General features: G+C 41.1%; 1 protein-coding gene across 6 annotated transcripts; it reads right to left on the minus strand.

The window, feature by feature from the left end:
- pag1 (phosphoprotein membrane anchor with glycosphingolipid microdomains 1) lies at positions 1 to 23,328 on the minus strand. 6 transcript variants are annotated; one of them, XM_023820155.2, is made up of 6 exons: positions 23,142 to 23,327; positions 6,947 to 7,138; positions 5,887 to 5,938; positions 5,634 to 5,730; positions 4,275 to 4,825; positions 1 to 2,226 (listed from the first exon to the last, which is right to left on the minus strand). In XM_023820155.2, exons 2-6 carry the CDS (start codon positions 7,081 to 7,083, stop codon positions 1,894 to 1,896), a joined length of 1,170 nt encoding a protein of 389 aa, XP_023675923.1. In that variant the 5' UTR covers positions 7,084 to 7,138; positions 23,142 to 23,327; the 3' UTR covers positions 1 to 1,893. The 6 variants fall into 6 exon arrangements, with proteins under 6 accessions (XP_023675923.1, XP_023675921.1, XP_072561603.1 ...); XM_023820153.2 differs by having other exon boundaries at positions 23,068 to 23,327; XM_072705502.1 differs by lacking the exon at positions 23,142 to 23,327 and adding an exon at positions 17,556 to 17,732.
- Positions 23,329 to 23,759: the final 431 nt, after the last annotated feature.

The raw sequence follows: 23,759 nt of genomic DNA on the forward strand, positions 1-23,759 counted from the left end.
TTTCAAAGTTGCTCTTTTTTATTCAAAGTGGTTATCTGAACCTCAGCAGGCAAATTGTAATTCTTTTGGATACCATATTTGGCACTAGAAATTCTGTCATATTAGCAAATTCATGGAATTTTCATTGCTCATTTTCCAGTGTGACGAGTATTTATTATCAGAAAGGCAAGAATGTAATTCTTTCATAAATACTAATTACATAAAACTACTGCCTATCTAATACACAAAGCCATTTTAATGGGAATAATCAAATATACAATTTCAGATTTTATGTTACCAGTACTTGGGAAATTTGAACTTTATTTAGAAATTATTTTTTGTCAGTGCAAAGTCTACTTCAGGTCCAACAAGTTACCAGGGGTTTTCATTAATGTATATTTCTATAGATACACAAGGGATAAATGATATGTACAGTTAATTCATATTCTTTTGAGTAACTCCATTGTCCTTTTTCCTCGTCAAAGACATTAAACAAGCTGCCATTCCAGAAACATATTTATAAGTGTATTCAAACAGGCTGGATCAATGCATCACAAAGCAATTCTTCAACAATAATAAAATAATTCTTTTGAATAAAAGAAGTACCCAGACATTTTAAAATACTGCTCATATTACATTAATAAGACAGCGAGTACCAATGCAGTGTACCATGAATATACAAGTAATAAGGCAGACGTTATAATAGCCTGCAGGACAACAAATAGAAGTGGAATTGTCATAATATGTAAAGAATATAAAAGTGTCTCAGTACGCACTTACCATATGAAACTGGCTGCAATCTTTGTCTAACACAATTTAAAAAAAAGCTACAAAAGTATTTTTCTGAATAATGTCAGAAAAAAACTGTGCTTGGCTCCTTTAATGAAGTTTACAAGTGTGCATTGCAAATGAACTACTAGGCATCTCAGACTTGTACTTTAAATTGTAAAGACAAGAAAACTATGTATAAAAGAGCCTAGATGAAGCAACGTTTGACAGACTTATCTGACAAAGGCGAGTCTCTTTGGCAGAAATACGCACGCAGTCACATGGCGTGACCTGCAGTGGGCTGCCGCTGATGGATAATATTTCTGCAGTACCGCACAATCCACTCTTTGTGCTTCTGAACCCTAAACGTGATTATTGTCAGCGTACCTACAGCAAGGAACTAACATTTATGACACATAACAGCCAGATAATTGTTTATATTATTAGCGATAATACCTGAAATAAATTTGCATGCTGTGAACCACTGATTTTCCCATCATCCCTTCACTGCATTGGCTAAATTAAGCCCATTATTACGCAGTAATCCAGTGACTGATAATACTCCTTCATCTGACTGTCATTTATTATTCAGATCTGGAACTTTCAGTTCCTAGGAGTCTGTTGGGACAGTCATCACACAATGCACCACTTGCTACGTTTCTGCTATAAATATTTCCAAAAATCAAGCAGAATTCTCACAACAAAACCTTGAAAACACTAACTGTGCCCTTGTGGTGTTAGAAATTCCAAACTTTTTCAGGCAGTACACATTGTGTTATCTTTTCCTTGGTTTTTACTGTAACATGATCTTCGGAGAAATGTTTTAGACAATCTCTATTGTGCTGCTTCTTTTCATTTTCTTCCTGTGCTATTGTGCGACATTTTTAGCATGTGTCACACAGACGTTTTAAATGGGCATCTAATCCTACTGATTTTCATGCATTGTAAGTGCATTATACACAATACTGAGCCGTGTTGCTGCAGAGGTCTGATGGCAGTGATGTTCACATTGACACATTGAGATATGCAATGACCAGTGTGACCAAAAGGAAGTACCTCGGGAAAGTGACGATGTCACTTCCTGTCACAGACAAACACAGCATCATAATACTTCTCGCATATGGGCTGCTGTCCGCAGTTTGGCAGTCAGAGTCGGGACATCTCCCTGTTTAGCTCCAGCTCCCCCACACTCTCGTAGTCGGGCTCCCACTGATTCGCCTGCTGGCTTCCAGCCCCAGTTGCCTTTTCGGCTGATTCGCAGATCTTGATGGTCTCGTAGCCTGGATCCCCATGTCCGGTGCCTTCGTCCTGGGGCCGCGGATGCCCGCCCAGGCCCGGCTGCCGGTATATGTCCTTCACAGTGGCGTACAGTTCGCTGGAGGACGACTCGGACACACTCTTAATCTCGCCGATGCTGCTGTAGTCGCTCTCCTTCTCCGTAGCCGAAGGCTTCAAGACTGATGAATATAAGGCGGACAGCTAACGGGGAGAGACGGTAAATGGTAAAAGCGCGAGCCGCTGCTCATTTAAGCCGCGACTTTAAGATGACGTTGGATAGAAAATGCGACTGCCTATTGTTTATCGAGGTGTCCCAGCAATATGGGGTTCAAGGGGAAGGACAGACTTGGACTTGCACTGCTGACGACCTTAAATGATCACATGCAGTGACCCACATGGCAATGGGCACTGAACCTGACTGGCTCAAGAACAACTACCTACAAATTAAAGCTTTGGATTTTTATATCAGATGAAACTGTAGCACAACGATGCATTCAATGTATTATATTTACTTATTTTTTAATTCTTATACCTTTAGATGACCTTTGTTACTTTATCTGCAGTGCATTACAATATATAGCATCGAGAAATGTATGAGGAGATTACGTACAACTGAGAATACAGGTAGTTCTCGATTAACATAAGTAATAGGTCTCACAGCCCTTACGCAAGTCACATTTCGCGAGTCACATTTACCTTCCTTACCATTAAGAGATCCTTTATAGCAAAAAAGACATGTAAGCCAAAATATGACACGATATATAAAAAAAAACAGATATTACAAAAAATGACAAGACAACGTTTTGATAAATTTTCAGTGTATGTCGCCTTTTTTTCATTAGCGATTCCGTAAACTCTACGTACCGCAGATATTTTTTGCCTAAGTCTGCAATTACGTCAGTCGTGAGCAGCCGGTATAGGAAGGGCGGTGTATCTATGCCTATTAGATGCTGTATTTTATTCCTCAAAAACGGGACAAAGTGCAACATAAACTAGGCAGAGCTGACCCCCCCTAGGCCCTGGATCTGGAGGCACAAGGGTGTGGAAAAGGCGCAGAACAGGGCTGAACCATTTCTGAGCACCAATTCATTCACCGGCTGTGTACCACCAATCCCCATCTTGGAGCTCCTGAAAAGTCTGACATCTCATCTGCGCTTTGGGCTTCTTATGTCCGTCTCTGTGTTGTGCTTCACTTTTCCTTATGAATGAGTTCTAGGAAAGTCCTGCTTCCCCATCCAACAGGAAAAGCTGGCGGAGTGATTCACACTTTAAACTTTTTTATAGGAAACTGCCATGTCACACACCGCTTTGTGTGAAAGTTTAAGTCAGTTCCATCACACCGTGATTCTGAGACACAACCACATTATTTCAACATAGATTATGTCCTAATTGCCAGTGACCAATATGCATTTCCACACATCTCTGGCAAACCTATAGTTTCTGCTTTTTGGTTTAAGGAAATTAAATCAGACCCAGATTGGAGCATTTCAGTGTAGAGTTGGTTGCCAAGTGACCATTTTATTTGATGATGGGGGGGGGGTTCATCATCCATCTCATGAGGGTGAGTCAGCATACCATGGGGATAATTTAGTATCTTTGAAATATTTGTATACCCCTCTCCTGATTATACAGATTCTACAAAAAATACTAATGTAAAACCATGTGCGAGGTCTTCATTTTACACAAATGAACCCTATTTAAATACTGAATGATGTAACTTGCACCAGAGATTATTTAAGTGCGTCAAAGTTTCAGGGGTCTGTTCTGTTAGAGTCCATGCATCATGGGACATCATACGTAGCAGAATACAAGCCGAAACTTACTACTATCAGTTCAGTGGTGGTGGAAATATGAAAGCACAAAGTGAAGTGAAAGTGATTAATTGTCATTGTTGACACCACAGAACACAAAAACAAAATGCGTCCTCTGCATTTAATCACCATGTCACATTATGGCAGCTAATTCAGCAGCCAGTGCTTGGGGGCGATATCTTGCTCTGGGTACCTCAGTGCTACAGTGCTGGTCGGAGATTCAAACCATGAACCTTTCAATCACACGTGCACTTTTTAATTTTTTTTAAAGTTAAACAATATTTTAAATAAATATAGTGCAATAGTGGTAAATAGGAGCGGAGCCCAAGCTTTTTTGTGGGCAGCATGGTGCACGGTCCGGAGAATCTGCGGAAGATAACAGAGAAGCAGAACATCTCAAACAGACATGACCTGTAAATATGCAAACCGTTGTCTCACCTCTGCGTTCTCTGCGTTCTCTGCGTTCTCCATCCCCACTGCAGGTACACAGGGCATCTGCTGGTTCTCATTCTCATCCAGCACTTTGTCTGGAATGGGAGGCGGCTTCTCATCCTCAGATTCCTGTTCGGTTGGAGACTGGATGCATCGCTGGGAATCCAGGTCGGTACTGTACCGGCTCTTCTTATTGAGGTCCACAGAGGCATACTCTGCTCCTAGTGACAGGGGTGGTCTGACAGGAGATTTGGGGATGAGGCCCCCATTGAGTATGGCCAGCTCAGACCCCTCCCCAGAGTCCTTCAGCTCCTTGACGGTCTCGTACAGGGAGTCTTCCACGCTGACGTCCCGGGATGTCTCCTTCACCATCTCGTAGGTTCCGTCGCAGCTGGTGGCTTGTGCTCCCGCTGCTGCTTCCTCGAAAGTCCTGCCAGGGGGGGGGATGCTAGGCAGCTCGCGGTCCTGGGGGCACTTGGAGGACCTCAGCTCTGACTGATTGGACATAATATCCTCCGAAGGCTGGGGACTGGTGTCTATCGTGTCGTCCGTAAGCGCTGTGGATGGGAAGAACCATGCTGATGGCCTAGCGGAGTCAAACTGCCATTGCTTAGCCTCATCCAGTCATAACACCAGTATGTTAATGGTGTTAATGGAAATGAACCCCACAAGGAAGTGCTCATGGGAGTTTTACTTACACAAAAATGTTCTGAGGGCAGAACTAAAAATGATTGGTTCAGAGAGATAACCAATTAGATTGTAGAGGAGGTGCGTCCAGGCAACTGGAGAAGGCAGGACAAACCAATCAGATGTCTTGGTCCCACGTCCTCTAGTTCAGCGGTGGCCAATCTTATCCGCAAAGGGCCGGTGTGTATGCAGGTTTTTGGGATAACCTGTAGGTCAGCTGTTCAAACCCAGGTGTGAGGACTCCTAAGCTAATCAGTCCTCTAATTAGTAATATAATTAGGGAGTTGCAGCGAAAACCCGCATACACACCGGCCCTTTGCAGATAAGATTGGCCACCCCTGCTGTGGTTGCTTGAACCCACCTCCTCTACAATCTGACTGGTTATCTCTTTAAACCAGGGGTGGGCAATCTTATGGAGAAAGGGCCGTTGTGTGTGCAGGTTTTCACTGCAACTCCCTAATTAGATTTCTAATTAGTGGAATGATTAGCTGACCTACAGGTTATCCCAAAAACCTGCATACACACTGGTCCTTTGCCGATAAGATTGTCCACCCCTGCTCTAAATCAATCGTTTTTCATTCTGCCCTCAGAATATTTTTGTGTAAGTAAAACTCCCACAAGCTAAGGAAACACATTTACACAAGAAACATAACATAACAATCATTGACTTTATTCTACCTGTAACACTGGTAAATGGTCCATTCTGAGAGCTGCTGGCAGCCAAGTCTAAAGCTGGGCTTTCAACAGACTGGCTAAATCCTTCCCTTTCTGACACCTTAAGAGAGAAAAAGAGGCTCCAGTCATTTCTATGATTACGACCCCGGCGAGACCAACTATTAAATATTTTTTACAGGTAAAAAAGTAACGTGCTGTAAGCTTGCAATCGAAACGGAGGGGGTTTGATTTCAATCCAAACTGTCAAGATACACACCCCATTCATGAGATTTTCATGGTCTCTGATGTTCCCGTTGGCTTTCTTTTGTCTAGAAACAGGGAATAAAACGGAGTTTGTGTCCTATAATTAGCAGCAAAGCCTGGCTAATTTTACGCAGCAAACTGAATGCGACGTCCCAACGTGCACAACGAAGGATGATTATGTCGCCGCACAAATTTTCACAACATAATAGCATTTACATTTTTATAGTTTACAACCTAAAAGGAAAACAAGAGAGGAAACTCATGAATAATTTATTTATTCTACATTTCAAAGTGTATTCTATTATTTATTTCTATGCAGATACCAGCCTAATCTTAATAAAACAAATTTAAAAGAAAAAATGTAAAAATCGATGCATAAAATTGGTCTACTCAGAAAAAGAAGGAAACAGCCCAACAACATCTCTGCCGAGTGTAAATCAGAAAACCTTAAACTTTAGCTGAACTGGCTCAGAATTTCTAATCAAGTACTAACTGGTTTTAACAACTTAATTAAAAATGACACTTTATAACAACTCCTTACTTAAAAATTTCTTATAGAGATATGTATGGATGTCTGGAACAAAATAACGACTGTAATGCCTCACAAAAATTAGACAACAAATCAGATGGCAGCAAACTCGAAATGCTTCAATCGTAACTGAAAGCAGAAAATGTGACGTTACGGCTCTCCCGATGTCTGCAGTAGCTTCCTGTTGCATTTATCTGGCAGACATATTCATGCGAAGTAACACACATTTGAGTAAGCAGGACCAGACAGCCAATAGAGACATCGAGAACTCGAGGCCCCAATGGTGAAACTACTCTGCTAACCAGAAGATTTGAACCAGCGCCCTTCTGAACACAAGTACAGGATCCTAGCCCACTGAGCCACACACTGCTCTCATCACACAAACGTAAACTAATGACCTATTTTATGTCTTAAGTTGTAATCACTAAATACTAAATGGGTACTATATAAGTAGTACTGCTACTGATGCAGCCTCATTTTATCATCTCAGACGGCAAAGTGTTCAAAGTGAGATAAACGCATGAACACGGCATACTGGACTTACCCCTGACAGCCCGCACACAGCCACAGGACGACGAGGAGGAGCAGGAAAGCTACGACGGTGGTGAGAACACCCACTAACGGCTGCAGTGCCACCCCCAGAGCTCCCGGGCCCAGCACAGCGTTCAGCACCGGAGCCATCGCTGCTCACACGTGCGCTGTTGGATTCATCTGCAGGGGCGCCTTTTTACAGCAGCTAGACAAGCAGAACAGAAAAGGTAGATCATTACCAAGCTAGATGCAAATATGCATTTCGGAGAAAAAAAAAAAACCTAAACCCCACCGAAGAACGGCACAGGAAAATCAAACAGAAACTGTATCGTATTCCATTTAGGGATTTGTAGTGCTCAGCAGATTATTAACTAGCGACAGGAAACGATAGGCCAGGACTCCCCAGCAGGGGGCAGCCAAATCGTCAACAAACATTGCGGTCCCTCAGAATGTAGCTTCTCGCATCTCAGAATCTGTCAGAACTCAGTGCAGCTCCGCCGGGATGCTACAGAACAGATAAGACCTGTCTTGAAGGCAGCATATGCTATTTCATATAAGTGTTTTAATAATGAACCGTTTTAAGCTAGTCATTCATACCTTACCTTGACACCCAGACCACATAACATTTCTTTGCCTGGAAGCTAGTAAACAGCAATAAAAGGAAAGACCTAACATACCAGGTTGGCGCTAACACTGACCCTGACTTCGCTAACACAGTCTGACGAGAGAACCTGCGTGGTGACCATACCACCATCACCCCCCTAATTCAGCATGGAAACCAGTCACTTCTGTAAAGCAGAATGTGAGCGTCAGCAGGGCTGCCTGGCCATATATTTGGTTATAACAGCGTTTCTCAATCCAGTCCTCGGTTAACATATCAGTATTGGCCAACATTCATTAAAAACGATATCGGCATCGATTCAATGTGTCAATCTTGGTCGATATTGCCGGCCAATATTCAGAGTTTAGTCAGTATTCACAGTTAGCAGCACCAGAGCTAATGACATAACTACAGAAATAATGGAGATGATGTCATTGGACCATCCGCCATTTCCGAGGGACTTTGTCGGCTCATTGACCACTTAGATCCTCGCTAGTCTCCCAGTCGACGCTGCTTCGCTGATTCCCCCCTTTCTGTATTATATGACGTGGTCGCTACACACTTTGCTGGGATCCTCGTCACCGACGTCAGTTTCACTACAGATTTGTGGAACTCGGAGGTTAGCTGGTTATCGGTAATATGAGACAAAAATATATCTGGTTATTGGTATTGCCAAAAATGTCCACATCGGTGCTACATTTAGCGCAGGGCAGATGATAAGGATGCTCACCAGCCCCACGGCCGGTCAGCTCCAGTTTCTGCTGACTAAGACAGGGCTTGTGTAGTTCGTGGAGCTGTAGGTCAGCCCAAAGAGCCCTTCTGTGCAATATCACTGCGCATTTAGATGATGTTTGGACTGCCTGTGTGTGAGCATGTATATGTGCATTTCTCTGTATACTCATAACTGTGTCTCATATGACTTTGTAAATATCTCTGTATATACTCAGGGAGTTAATCATTGACCCCAAGGCAATTTGATTTGATTACGATGATTTAGGGAGCGATTCGGTGCATCAAAAATCTGTAATTTATATCAGAATTCGATTCAATTAATCAATGATATGATTATTTTGATAACCTGAATTCAAATCTTTTTTTTTTTAGCTTTGCTGAAAGAAATTCACAGATATGACCATGGGAAATTAATGAAATAGAAAGCAAGCAGAATCTCGAAATATTGCTACTCTGATCATCTACCATTTAGCCCATGTGCACACAAGCGTGTAACCCGGAAGGGGGAGAGTCTTTAAGGAGGATTTTGCCCCCCCAAATCTGATATAACTGATTCTGACATTACAGACCCATGCAGTTGAATCGACACCTAAATCATCGATTCATCATGATGCATTAGTGCATATTTACACCTCTAGTATATGCTATACATATTAGGTATAGCTATACACGTTCTCTATATGCTATACATATTAGGTATAGCTATACACGTTCTCTATATGCTATACATATTAGGTATAGCTATACCCGTTCTCTGGTGCTGCGTCTAGATAAAGCCTTTGTGTTCTGGTTTAAGGAACTGAAGAAAGATAACACTTCTAAGCAGAATGTGGTTTTCCACAGGCTGGATTCGTACCTAAATTTATCATCATGCAAACGAAACACGAAAAAACGAACCCACAGAGAGACACATAACTCTGCAGTACAGATGTGCATCTCCATCACTGAGGCCGATGCGATACTAGATACATTGCCGACAATCCGATACATTAAAGACACAAATGAAGCAACTATGATGCAATGCAAAAGAATATGATGCTGTGCAATACAATACGGTACAGATACAGAAACAGCATGGAGAGGGAGAATCAATAAAAATGCATACAGAAGATGGTGGCGCAGGAGGAACCCTAACCAGAGGGTTGCCGGTTCAAGCCTTGGTTCCTCCTTACCCCATCAAAGTGTCCTTGAGCAAGACACTGAACCCCAAATTGCTGCTGGTGTGCAGGTTGGTGCCTTGCATGACAGCCTCCGCCCCCGGTGTGTGGATGTGAGTGTGGATGGTGAATGTGAGGCATGTGTTGTAAAGCGCTTTGAGTGCTCGTAGGAGTAGAAAAGCACTATATAAATGCAGATCATTTAGTCCATTTAAAATAATTGGTCAAAAATTACTGGTCACTAAATAATAAAGCCATACAGCCTCTACTAATAATTATATAGTTATAAATTAGATTTTACCGACGGGCAAAGGTGTTAACTATGCATGCCAAGCTCACTCCAAACTGTATCTGGTGCACACGTTTGTGATCAGGGCAGTCGCATCACAAACTTTTATGCTGGTGCACCAAAGCAAATCAGTGAATCTTACCACCCCTACTCTGCAGACTCTGTCCACCTGGAACATGACGGGATGGTAGGATGGCCCTCTGACCACACGAGCTCACAGGTCCCAGGAGAATGGGAAGATTTTCATGCGAAGAAACAGAGCTAACAAAGAGCTGCTTCCTGTTCTCAGGCCGACGGTGATGCAGTAGCTTAAAATGGTATCTCTGCATCAGCCCTCCACCCACAGCCCCACACAGTGAATTTACTGAAATATACACAGACATTCCAAAACAGAAAAGGCGCAAGCAGCACTCCTACCGCGGGTAAAAGAAGACTTTAGCTAATGTTTAGACGACCAGGAAGTTAAGCAAAACCGCTTTTCTCGGCTGGGTGTGAGATATAAAAATAACTCGAAGTAAATTCAGAAAACACAAAACATGTGTTAACCTAACTTTACAGACAGCGGATCCTTGAGATAAAACGACGGGCAGTTTGAAAGGGTTTCATCATAAATTCACTCATGAATTTGGGCATCAGAGTAAAGCTGAAGGAGTTTTTGTTTTGTGCAATGATGTTCGAATGTATGGTTGTGTGTGTGTGTGTGAGTGGGTTTACCTATCCTTATGGGGACACAATGTCCCCATAAGGATATGTTTACCCTACATATGTGTGTGTGTGTGTGTGTGTGTGTGTGTGTGTGTGTGTGCGCATGAATGAATTATTGCTTTATTATCGGTTTTTATATGCTCTCTCTCTAATTTAATGCAGTTAGATGGCACTTAAAATTTCATTGTAGCTGGTACAATGACAAAAACAAAAAACAAAAAACTAAACATGAGGCATGTTGAGCTTGATCATTAACAGAAAAAGTTACCCAAACACCAGCACAGGCAGGGCTGATTGTTAGAGAGGAGGCCACTTCACTGTGGTCTGGGTGTTAATGTTCACACGAAACACTGAAGGGCTTTGTCTTTGGTCAGGCTGCAGGGGAGGTCTTAATGATAGTTATGTCCACTGTTCATGAAAACGGAGTTTGTGCTATCTTCTGTATTGTGCAATGATAGGTGTGTAATGTGATGTTGATTTTTTTTGGAATATACAGTGTTGTGGAAAAAAATTCCACCTGGGGACAATCAAGTTTAACTAACCAAACTAGCAATTTTTCTTTTTAGTTTGATCATTTATATGCATGTATACTTTTATTACTGGTTTAAGTTTTGCACAGCCGTTGGCAGTCAGCTGTCGCTGGCCAGACCTGCGAGTCTATCACACTTTTAAAAAGCTCCATCTCTTCCTTTCAGCCCAATGCTAATTTCCCTCCCCACTCTTCTGTATTCAAGGCACCGTGTCCTGCTTCACTGCTTATACAGCTCAGCTAAACAACATAAGCCTGTGTGGAAACGTTTGCATACTTTGGATTACAGTCGGTCTTCGCTTTGTCTGCCTTCATAAAAAAAAAAACAAGTGTCAATATCATCACATCAGCAGTATACATTTTATATGTGAAAAAGACGTGAGCGGCAGTGGCACCGAACCCAAAACATATGCATGAAAATCTGTGAATATGGGATGTAAGAAATGACGGCATTATATTGCTGAAACTAAACTGAAGCCTCCACGCCAGCATCTCTCACGCAGAGTGATGTGCATCCAATCTATGAAATGAACCAAAGCAACATACATTTTTGAGATAGCAGGGACAGACGGTCCCTAAAGCAACTGGTGGTCAAAGATCCCACCCAAGGGCTCAACTGAAAATTCATTAACCTCCAGTGGGATTTGAACCAACAACCTTCCGATCACAGGCACAGGCTCCTAAACCAATGAACGACACGCTGTTATGCCACATTTATCAGCAGCGCACTGGAATACCTCCGCATGTCATTATATTCATCATCAACACTTCAGAAAGCCACTATAGTTGTTCGGGCCTGAATGTTACACTTTAAGACAGGAGGTATAGAATCTCTCACGCAAGCGATTACTGCATGAATCAAAAGATTAAATGAGCAGAGTCAGGTAAAGACACACCTGTGGTTATTCAATATGCCCAACTGTTCCCCAGTGTAAGCATATATTTGAGCACTGACATAATTAAGACATGAGAATCGCAATCAAATGCATTTAACTCCACACATGAAGATACTGCACTTATACATCACAATTAATACGATAAACTCCATGTGGACACTGTTTAGGGCCATGAAGTAAAGGAAATGTAACGCCAGCATTTATGACCGAAGTTAAATGAAAACAGTATTAGTACCAGTATTCAAGGTGGTGTTTGGGGGAGCCAGTGCTGAAGTTACTCAGCACTGGCTGAGTAACTACAGAAAGTACAAATCCAGTTGAGTATAAAGAGTCAGTCACACAGTACTCAACTGGTTGGCTGAAACGAAACCAGGGTCTGGATTTGTACTCTCTGGACCTGAACTGTCTGTAATGGGTTACTTTTGTGAGTAACTTCCCCAGCACTGGGGGCAGGGGGGGACACATTTTGGTTCTGTAGCTCTTTCTGAGCAGCCATATCAGCAATGGAGTATAACGAGATGGAGTCATTCTTTGCCATCTCTGTTTTTTTTCGGCCCATACAGATGTAATTATTACCGATAACGATAACCAGCCATCCTCTGATCTCCACAAATCCATAGTGAAGGTCCTGTGAATGTGTATGGCCACCACATCATATAATGCAGACAGTGAAACATTAGCTAAGAGGTACTGACTTGGAAGACTGTAGCGAGGTCCTAAGAAGTGAATGAGCCGACGCAATTCCCTTGTCCTCCACTACAAAAAATGGCTGATGGTCCAAATCAGGAAATGGAACTGGAGTTAGAATGTAAATTTCCCTGAAATCCAAATTCAATTCCAATTCTGTTCCCCATACTTTTGTTTTTCCAATCCCAACTCCAGTTCCTTTCCTTGATTTGGTTTGAAATTGTTGAATGCATTCCGGAATGACCCCAACCCTGCTCTCCACGCTCACAGAAAACTACTCTTCATGATCTATGGCATGTAAATTAAAAATGAGATTCCCCGGTCAATAAGCCCTTTCCATAACCAAAACATACGGAAAACCAACCAGATATACAAAACACAGAAAAATTCACAAATTATCTATTGGCGCTTTTCCACTGCAACCAAGAACCAAGCCATACTTGAACTGTACCAGTATTATGTACATTATCCAACAATGAAAACCTTAAGTTTCATGCAAACACATATTTATTTATTTAAAAAAAAAAAAAAAAAAAAACAAGACAATTTAGACTTACCCAGTACATTATTCAGATTTCTAAACTACACTGATTATATATCTCCACTACATATCCTATTAAAAAATCTTCTCTTTGATTCGACACCTACTACCTATTGTTTATTGATACATGTTCAGTAACTTGAATTCTTCTTAGGGTACAGGGTGAAATGAACATTTCATATTCATATTCATAAGGGGATTAATTTAAATTCTTTCCAAAAAAATATAAACATAGATTTCTTTGACTGGCAACTTATGAAATTGCTTGAATTGTTTAAGAATGTTTCAAATCATAATATACTTATTTTCAAAATTTATTCCTTTGGAATTATCAAGATTTCTGCTAGAATGTCTCTTAAAACAGATCTTATTTTCATCAGTCGTAATAATAAATACAAAAAAATAAAAATGTAACACACAACATCTTGCATGCCATTTTTAATCAAATGCTTTAAAAAAAAAAAATCAAGGTCACCGATGGAAAATGTATGTGAAGCAGGAGCATAACGGAATATGCTTACAAATAGAAATAACAGAATTTAAAAAAAGTGAAAAAATCAGCATAGCTACTCTTCCTAAGAGTGAAAATTCTACAAAGATCACCATTATAAAATCCTCAGCCAAGTAACATAGGACCCTGCCTACACTTGCCTGTCTTCGCAATTCTACCACAAGATAAACACTAAACAAGATTTGTGGTAGGTTACAGGCAAAAAAAAAAATCAAGACAACATTTAAGATTTATATATATATAAAACATAAAGGCTTTTATTGTAATAAAAAAAATCATGTAGTATCATTAACCCATGGAATTCAATCAGATTTGGGTATAACCTCCATTCAGACCTAAATGGAAGCATATCTGAACTACATAAATGCAACCTGCCTTTCCACAACAATAGATATGAAGACATAAGTAAAAACCCTGTATGCTCAGTTAGACACTAGAGGGTCTTAACATGGTAATTGATGTTGTTATTCATTAGGTCTCCATATGCAGAGCTTTTACACATTCAACACGGTGTGAGGCCAAGAATCCATCCAAGGACACTCAGTCTTTAAAATAAGCTGGACACCTGCCCAGTGCTGAGCAGCTCACAGCAGCTCAGCAGCATTCCTGTGAGCCTAAAAATAAATGCTGTAAGCAAACCCTCTCGTGGGAATATTCCGGAATCCCAACTGCATTTCAAGAACGCTGATGTGGCTTGTCAGAGTTTTGCTCCATCAGTCCACGGGAACGGGTTCAGAGGTGAAGATTCCGTGAGGACGTGGAGAATGATCACAGGCCTCCCCCTGAGACCCGCCCTTGCAAGTATTTATATTTAATACTTTGAGAGCGATTACTCACCAATATCCAAAGTATTCTGACCCCTACATAAACCAGAACCCCCCCCCCCCCCCAAACGTCTTCACCAAACAGCAGCCAGGTTTCAGCTAACTCCAACAGTACTACACCCCCGAGATCATGGATTCAAATCCTACTCCATGTGACCCTAACATTAGCTGTTGCCCAACTGCTGACAGGGTATGGGTTTGCATAAAAAACACCACGCATTAGGGCTGGGATCATGCCGTGTGCATTTCAACGAATCATGGCCTAGCCAGGATGTTCCTGACATTCAAAAAAATGATTACTTCCACTTGATTGAAGTAGACAGGAAAAAGAGGGCCCGTATTTTTGCTTATATTGATGACAAGTGGTTTAAGCGATGAAACATGAATTGCATTACTTGTAACTCTGGCTTTCAACTTTGTGCCTGACTGGACATACCCAATGTTGGGAGATTCCCGCACAGTGCAGTACATGCAGTGATAGGGACACTACTGGGGACTGAACAAGCGTGGAAGAACCTGGAATCTCCAGAAATCATCCTGGCCAGGTGCTTAAAAAAAGCAATATCGAGTGACAATGTATGACATTTTGATATTTCTGTATGATATTTTTTATATTTTGTTAAGACTGAAATGAGATGTAATCAAACTTTGAGCACGCAGTCATGACACAAGCCAAAATTTGTCTGAACGGCAGCATCTGCCCACGATCAGATATCACAAGTTTCCAGAGACTGTATTACACACACACACACACACACACACACATATACAATGTTGGCACACCTATCTAGATAGGGACCTTCCATTCATTTATATGGGAAAACCCTAATCACAGTCACAGCACCCTTAACCTCTACCCAGCTCTAACCTTAACCATAAGTAACCAAACAAAATACAAGACTTTTGCCTTTTTGAGTTTTTTGATTGTAGCCACAGATTTTTATAAAATTGAGGTTATCCAAATGGGGATCTGAAAAATGTCCCCAAAAAGTAAGGAAGTTTTAGGTTTTACCACATTTTGGTCCCCAAATGTGATCTATGCAAACATGTGAAACAAACAAACAAACAAAAACAAACAAAACACACACACAGAGTAAGTGAGGGTGTTACAAGGTGTGACACTGTTACCTCACACCCCCGAGATCAGGGATTCGAATCCTACTGCACGTGACCCTAACATTAGCTGCTGCACTGCGTTTTTAAAGCCTAACATTAAAATGAAAAGAAAAGCATGACCTCATATGTAGCCGTTTGCTTATCGTGTGTGTGGCTGCTAGCAGTGCTCGTGATGAGCAGCGTTAGCGGGGGAGCAGCACGGCGGCCGCAGAAGTGAGGCCACATTCAAATAGGCAGGACTGGCACCCGGATCAGCCCCCTCCCCCCTTCATTACAGCTCCATCTCATCTACACCCTGCTTTAAAAAAAAGCTCCTTTACAACTGTGTGTGTCTGATGCATTCAATTGTCTCTTCCAGACTTTACGAGCTCCAGCTTACATCGCAAAACTAATAAGGCTGAATGTTTCTGATGTCTGTGTTGCTGAACTGACCCAACGCATTTCTGATCAGCCACCCCCAGAACAGTTAAGGATAAAAGCCTTGCTCGACGGGTCAAGAGCAAAATCTTTTTGCCAACCGTGGGATTTGAACCCAGGACCTTCCAATCACAGGCACAAGAGCCTAACCCACTGAGCCAGACAGTTGTTTCCATTGTCGCCATGACAATGGAAACAATTTAAGTTTGGGCAAGCTCTTGGTGATGAAGTCAATCTCCCTCTTATAGCCTTTTTACATGTATGTCAGTCAGAGAGAGAAAAGGGAACAGGGGAACTGCTGGCTGAACAAGCACTGTCCTTCAAACTGCAAACTGCACGTCAGTTTCCAGTGAAATCCTCTAATGCTTCAGTCCTTGCAAGTGCATTACTGAAACCAATGAATTGTAATGGTATCTAAGGCAGGATATATTACAGCTTATGCATTAACTCAGACAAGAGGGAGGCTCGGATTTCACCCATAATCCCTTAATTTGGAGACAGAATTTGTGACTGTAATATGAAAAAGATGTGCAAATCTTTAGAGACCTTATAACATCCATATCCTGGTTAGGGGGGAGTCACAGGAGGCCTGGAGTAAATCCCAGGCAGCAGCAGTGTACAAAGCAGGGTAACACCCTGGGCAGGATGCCAGCCCGACGCAGGACGCCACACAAACATAAGCTACGGGCAATTTACAGGCCCTAATTGTATGTCTTCGGACTGCGGGGGGAAATCGGAGTTCCCAGAGAAAACCCACACGACAGAGAGAACATTCAACCTCCACACACGCAGAGCAAAGATGGCCCTCAAACTCCAAAGCCTGAAAGTGCAAAGTAGCCATGGCAACCACCAAGCGACTGTCACCCGGCGCCTTTAACGTAACAAAATTATGCTAATAAAGCAAAATTTTGGCAGAATAACAAGGAAACAAACCTATTCATGCCCTTATGGGAACAGGTGCTCGAATGATAGGCCTAATAACATGAACGCAAGGTTTCTGTCTATGAGGACTGATTTTCCTCACTATCTGACAGATATGGAATACCTTAATATTTCTGGAGGAAATTTTCAGATCCAGCAGGCAGACAAAGCGCGACCATGGCTGGGCACTTCAGCTCAGGTCTTCAATAATCTTCACAATCAACAGAAGGTTTCCCTGAATCTGAAGCCTAACCGAGAGCCGTATGCAAATCTCTCATCTGACATAAATAAATTCTAAATAAATTCTGACACCTCCCCTAAATGGTGTTGCAGAGATCTGTTCATCGTTTTCAAATCAAAATCGAATCAAAGTTTATTTAACAAATGCACAACAGTACAGCAAACAGGGGTAGATGCAGGCAATGAAATGAGTTTCAGAATCACTGCTTTGTCATTGTGCTCCATTAGATTCTAAGTACAATTACCCAAATCAATCATAACTGCAAAAATACATGCAGTATTAGAAAAATCATCATTTGTACAATGCTTAGACTTTGCAATGCTGCCTGTCTGAGATAGTATGGGATCGAATGAGAGCCAGAACCATTGCCATTCTTAAAGTTAAAACACAAAATAAAAATACCAAATGGAACCAAGAAAACGGTAGACTATCAGGAAACCAGGCAACCGTCCTACCTGTTTAGAACACATATTCATACTGAGAACGTACCATCAGATGTCCAATCGTGGTTTCGGCTTTGATGTTCTCACTGAATTTGCCTACATGTGACCCATGTGCAAAATAGCACTTAGCAGTTAGCAATGCCGACTCAAAGAGGAAGCATGACATTGCTCAACATATCCCAACACACAGCACGGCAACAGTAGTCTGATTTAGATACCATTATGAAGGGCCCTGTGGTTTTTAACTCTTAGGAAACTCCAGTGTCCAACAACATATGAAATTCCCAGGGTGGGATTCATTGACTAATACAAACCACATCTTACATCAGTCAAAACCAGCAACGCATGAATTAAAGATCTAAGTCATAAAACTAAACTGCAAAATGCTTCAGGGGATGACCTTAGTTTCTGATTCTTGTTTTGCAGTTTTATTAATATGGGTTTGGTAGATAACAAACCCCATTTCCTTGTACCCGATTAGGAAAAGGAAGTGGGAGTGGTCATTTAATTGTGAAAAGTACAAGCTGCAAAAAGCACTGCAAGGTAAAAATACAGAAATCCTGTATCATGCACGTGAATAATAAATACTGAGATTTCTCATGGAAGACCTTGTTTGGAGCCATCCTTACAGGGAACAGACAACAGATGGGGATTTTGTAAAATGTCACCACATGGTCAAGTTTCACATGATGGAAGTGATTCTGTAAACGCTGCAAAATTTGATTTCTTTGGCTTGTCAAACAAGGTCACACAGGATTAGGGTTGGACATAAGTTTTAGAATAGTTCCTAAATAGTACGCCTATACATTAAATTGAATAATGAAATTCCTGGGAAGGAGATTTTCTGTGTTAAGGCTAATCATGTCCCTAATCATGCTGACACCTAATCATAAAAAAATCAAGTCTCAAAATGAAATACTCATCCTTTATATTTCATATCAGAAATCCAAATATCGGAGCAGCTCCCTCCATTCTTAGGCATACTTATTTGCCCTGATATAACTTTACTCATAAAGAAATAAATGTTCAAAAGGAGGAGTCAAAATCAATCCAATAGAAGAGCTCTGTGCAACATATGTTGCAGGTGAGAAGAGCATGAGGTCCATGCGGCAGAGAACGGGAGAGTGAAACGTGGCTGTTATTTAGTTACAGGAATGGAGATGGGCTGAACAAAATGGTGAGGAGGAACAAAAACAAAAGATGGCCTTTTCTGCGTCAGCACAAAGGAAATACAAAACACAATGGAAGCTGGGTCTTGGAAGAGCTCAAAAGAGTGCAGATCTGGACATTGAGGAGGCTTCAACTCTTTCTCCAGGCCGAGGAACTCAAGGGCACAGCTGAGGATTACAAATGTTCCCATTAAGCCAAACTGGGAAATGTCTGCGATCATGACTCTGCTCTTGCTTCAGTTATTCCCCTCTGTATCCTGGGACACATGCATTTGCATGCTAACGATAACTTAGACACATGTTTTTGGTCATAAGGAGGAAACTGGAATACCCAGAGGAATTCCTAGTAACACACGGGGGGAATATGTGAACTTTACATGCACAAATTTGTGGGCAGCAAGCCATGTCGCTAACCACAGAGCCTCATTGCTGGCCTGTTCCCATCTCATCCATCCATCCATCCATCCGCTTATACAGCAGAGAATTGTGGAAAAAAAAACATGACCTCATATCTGTAGATTCTGTATCTGAGTTGTGCCGTCTTGCCAGAAATGTAAAGGTAACCAGCTGTTTGTCACAGAGACGGAAACCCTTGTCCAAAACGAGGCTGTTTTTGAAACCTTATACTATACTACTAGTATATGCTGATTTGATCCAAAAAGTAGTGTTGTACGTGAAAAATCTTAAATTTCCCAAGATACCTGGTTGTCGTACTGATTTTGAAGATACAGGAGGTGTTTCTCAATACCAAGAACACAAAGACTGTACATTTGGTATTGGCAAGAGCGTTCTTGTCAACTTACCTCCCAAGCATGAATTTGGAATGCAGTGAATCATAGGATTGGTCCCATCCAGCTAGGATGTATCTAATTCATCCTTCATGTTTGAGTAGAAGGAATAACAACATACAGGGATTTTTATCGTCCTCTGTACTTATGTTCTTAGTATTGAAACTGGTCTATGGCAGTGGAAGATGGTGTAAAATGGGTAAATGGGAACAAAAGTACAGTCACATATACATATTGAGAAACACCCAGTATGCACAAGACCAGTCTACCTCGCCTACTGCATCCCATAATGCAATGCGACAGAGCGTCACAGCTACAGTGCAGCCTCAGAATTAAAAAAAAAAAAAAAAAAACGTTTTTTTGTATTAAAATTTTCATTTTTAAAAGGGAGGGCAAAGTACAACCAACCAACGTCAAACTAATTGGACCAATCAAGCAAGGTATTCTACATGGATCAGCAAGCTAGCTAATGTTAGCTGCTAACATTTCCCTATTACATTTCCCATAGAATAGGCACAGGCTGTTTAGCTTTCAGCTATACACACAGAACATGGGAGCTGGGATTAAATCATGTAAATGACTATTTCAATATACCTATCCTTTCAATACATGCAGGGCTTCACAGATGTGATGTTTTAGATCATTTAAAATAATAACTAAATGGTCAGCTTATTTGTAATAAGCTATTTTGTAGAATTTGATCATTTTCCACAGATATCTGATGAGTACGGAAGAGGATTAGGGCCACCATGAAAATATTATTTGAATTCTGACTTTTTTTCTCAGAATTCTGACTTTAATGTCAGAATTCTGACTTTTTTTCTAAACTCAGAATTCTGAGATTAAAGTCAGAATTCTGAGATTAAAGTCAGAATTCAAATAATATTTCCATGGTGGCCCTAATCCTCTTCCATAGATGAGTTATTGCAGCACTCATTGCGGCATAGATGAGTTATTGCAACACTGTTTTAAATGATGCCTTATCTGTGGGAAATGGTCGTTATGGATTTAAAAGGCTTGTAGGGAAGTTATGCTATGAAATTCTTACGAAAAAGCTGCCATATTATATACAGTGTATATACTGGTCACAGTATGCAGTATGTGGTTTTGAAACCAGCACAAGACTCATGACTGAAACAACAAGCTGAGCAATAAGATTTAAAATGAGGGTAAAACTGCTGATTACCCATCAAGGGCGGGGCATATGTTAACAATTCACACTTCCCCATTTCTGGTTTTCAAGCTTAACTCGGGGTGATCACAAGACAATTTACCATGAAAAGAAAAAAAACACAAATGGCAGAAAAAATAGCAGCCTCTCACGCTAAAGCTTGCAGAGTAACACAAAGTCCTGTTGCTTGGCAACTAAACAAGGAGACACTATATACTTTGAACTATAAGCTTGATCACGTTCTAAGAAACGTGTAACTGAAAATTGTTTCGTCCAAAGTTCTCGTAAGATCACTGCACTGCAATATTTCTCACTATGGCGACCACCAGCGTGACTCTAAAAAGGAGGAGCTGTATCCAAAAAGGAGGACTAAGGCTTTAAAAGGAGGACAACCATGAAAAGTGGTTGGGGGGTGGGGTGGGTTATATCATTGATGTACTACGAAAGCCGGGAACGGTATATCTATCATGATCCCGTTATCTCGAGATAACGGCTTAAAAAGAATTGCAGGCAGGCCTGTTCTTGGCAGTATATGTGTTTGGGTGTTTCACCTGTTTTTGGTGGGTGGGTAGGAGGGAGGGGGGGGGGGAAAGGAGGACAAGGGGGCTAAAAGGCGGACACCCAACAGCAGTGCAGACAGAGAACTGAAAACAGGACTGTCTGGACACAAGTGGTCACCCTACTTCTCAATAGTAAGACCTAAAGAGTTGCCAACTCCCAATAGACTAGATATTTGTGCAGTCCCAACTCCGAGTGTGCACAGTCTCTATGCATCTGTTGTTCATTTCAGTTCTTTCTGGGCAATCCAGCTTTTTCCCACGAGTGAAACACATGGAGCTGTCAAGAATAACCCTGCCCAAATGTGCATTTATTGGTATTGGTGTGTGCTATGGCTCCGGTGATTCCTGAGACAGAAGGATGTATTAATTAATAAATTATGACACGTGTATAATATTAATAATTCATCACCAATTAAAAACAAATTGCACACACATTCCTTGTGCGGACAATACCTCATAGATTAAGCATTGAAAAGAATGCTAAGAAGATGCAGTAGGTTTTTATTGAGGAATGCATTTTTGTAAACATATATATATGAAAAAATTTTACAAGGATTACTGAGGAAACGATAACTTTGCTATTTGAAAGCAAAATGTGTGGAATTAAAATGTACTCATAGAATGAAGGGGTTTCATATCACCTGAAAAACTATTTTCAACTGTCTGGCATGTGAACATATGCACCTACGACATACATAAGGTACAGATAGCATCGAAGCACATATACCATGGAAAGTTCTGTCACCTTTTCCCATTTGTTACTCATAATTATAACTACCCACTGACCACTGTAAATCCACAAGTCTTGAGGACATAGCAAACCACAGCTTTGCAATAACATCAATAGGAATGTACTGTACTATATGTCAAGAAGATACCGATGATATGGGGCGGGGCAGTCCTGTCAATCAGGCATCGGCCGTCCAATAAGATGTTAGGAGACAGCAGGTGTCAGAACGCCCAATTCCACTCAAAGACGTTTCGAAAACAGAAACGGGAAGTTAATAATTTAAAACATCCATATTCCTAATCGCTGCATGAACTGGGTTAAATAATTTATCCTAAATGCCAATAAAAGACAACTAAATGGATTTTTTTTCTGCCAGAGAAACAAATACGGTGATAAACTTACTTGCCATCTCCACAGACAAGGAGCAGCAGTTAAATACTACCACTCTCTGCACCTTCAGCATGCATTGCCATGGCCAATCAATTTCCACGTCGTTTCCCCAATTTTGGCATTGACACACAAAATGGTTTCTTGTACGTGAAAACAGACAACCACGTATTACTACAAATCTTTCATCTTTAGCAGAAACAGGGCCAGCGGTAACATCTAGATAAAACAATCCTGAATACATACATGTCGGCAGTGTCATAAAGAGCAGGCGTATTTGCAAAAAAAGTAAATAATGAAGCAGTACATTCTGTCATACAAATACATATGTGTGTGTATATATGTACATATGTATGTGTGTGTGTTTTGAAAGGTAGCTAAATTTTCAAAAGCTAGACAATAAACCCCTAGTAATACATTTTCTCCAAAACGTGTTATTGTTGGTCACTGTCGTATCTCTACTGTTTATTCCTGCATCCTTTTTGATATGTGCATGTAAAGGCTCGCTGCGCTACCGCAATTCCTCATGGTGTTTCTGTTTAATGCAACCCCTGGCATCCTGCGGCATTAAATTGACCGGATACAATGAAGTTTCATAGCGCTCCCATAGCAACCGTACACTAAATTTTAAATCCTGCAATTTCAGTCTTATCTGCTTTGTGGAACCAATCACAAATTAACTAACTTCGAGTGAGAATAGGTACTGTAAAACCACTTACCGAAAACGATCTTCCATAAAATTTCGGTCGGTTACTTAAATTCAAACCCGACTTACATCTAAGCTCTTACCTACCTAGAGAAAATTAGAATTTTTGGTCAAACGGCAACGTCCTTGAAAGAGCTGCAAAGAGTGAATACAGTTTAAAAAAACACCATGAAATATTTCTCTATTTTTCGCGCATCGTGCTACACAGTGGACCTGCCGAATTGAGACCGAAGCCGCTACGCTACTCCTCCCCTTCTTCGTTCTGATATCAAAGAGGAGTTACGAACGCGAAGGAGCGGCGCTGTGCATGCTGGGAAAAGTAGTTCCCATCTTGTTACTCAGTTCTGCATATTGACGCAAACCTTCTTCAGATCAAGCCAGTAGAGGTGTGCAGAAAGGAAGGTAGGAAACCCTCCCCTCTGGAACCTTCAGCCATTCAGGTATTTCATTATTCCACTTTAGCAATTCCAGGTACTTCAATATTCTACTGTTGGGTAATCATATTAATATATAACTCATTAATCTCGTATTTGAATCAGATGTGATACGTGGAATAACTGTGTGTGGCCAATGAGGGGTTTGGAAACCACCGTCCTGTGAGAATCAATATGCAAAGGAAGCACCACTGTATCTCCCCCCAGCATGCGAAAACTATTGAATACGAAATAATCAGACAAAATTATACTGAATAGATAGACAGATAGA

This window comes from Paramormyrops kingsleyae, chromosome 23 (genome assembly GCF_048594095.1).
Source record: "Paramormyrops kingsleyae isolate MSU_618 chromosome 23, PKINGS_0.4, whole genome shotgun sequence".
Taxonomy (NCBI): domain Eukaryota; kingdom Metazoa; phylum Chordata; class Actinopteri; order Osteoglossiformes; family Mormyridae; genus Paramormyrops; species Paramormyrops kingsleyae.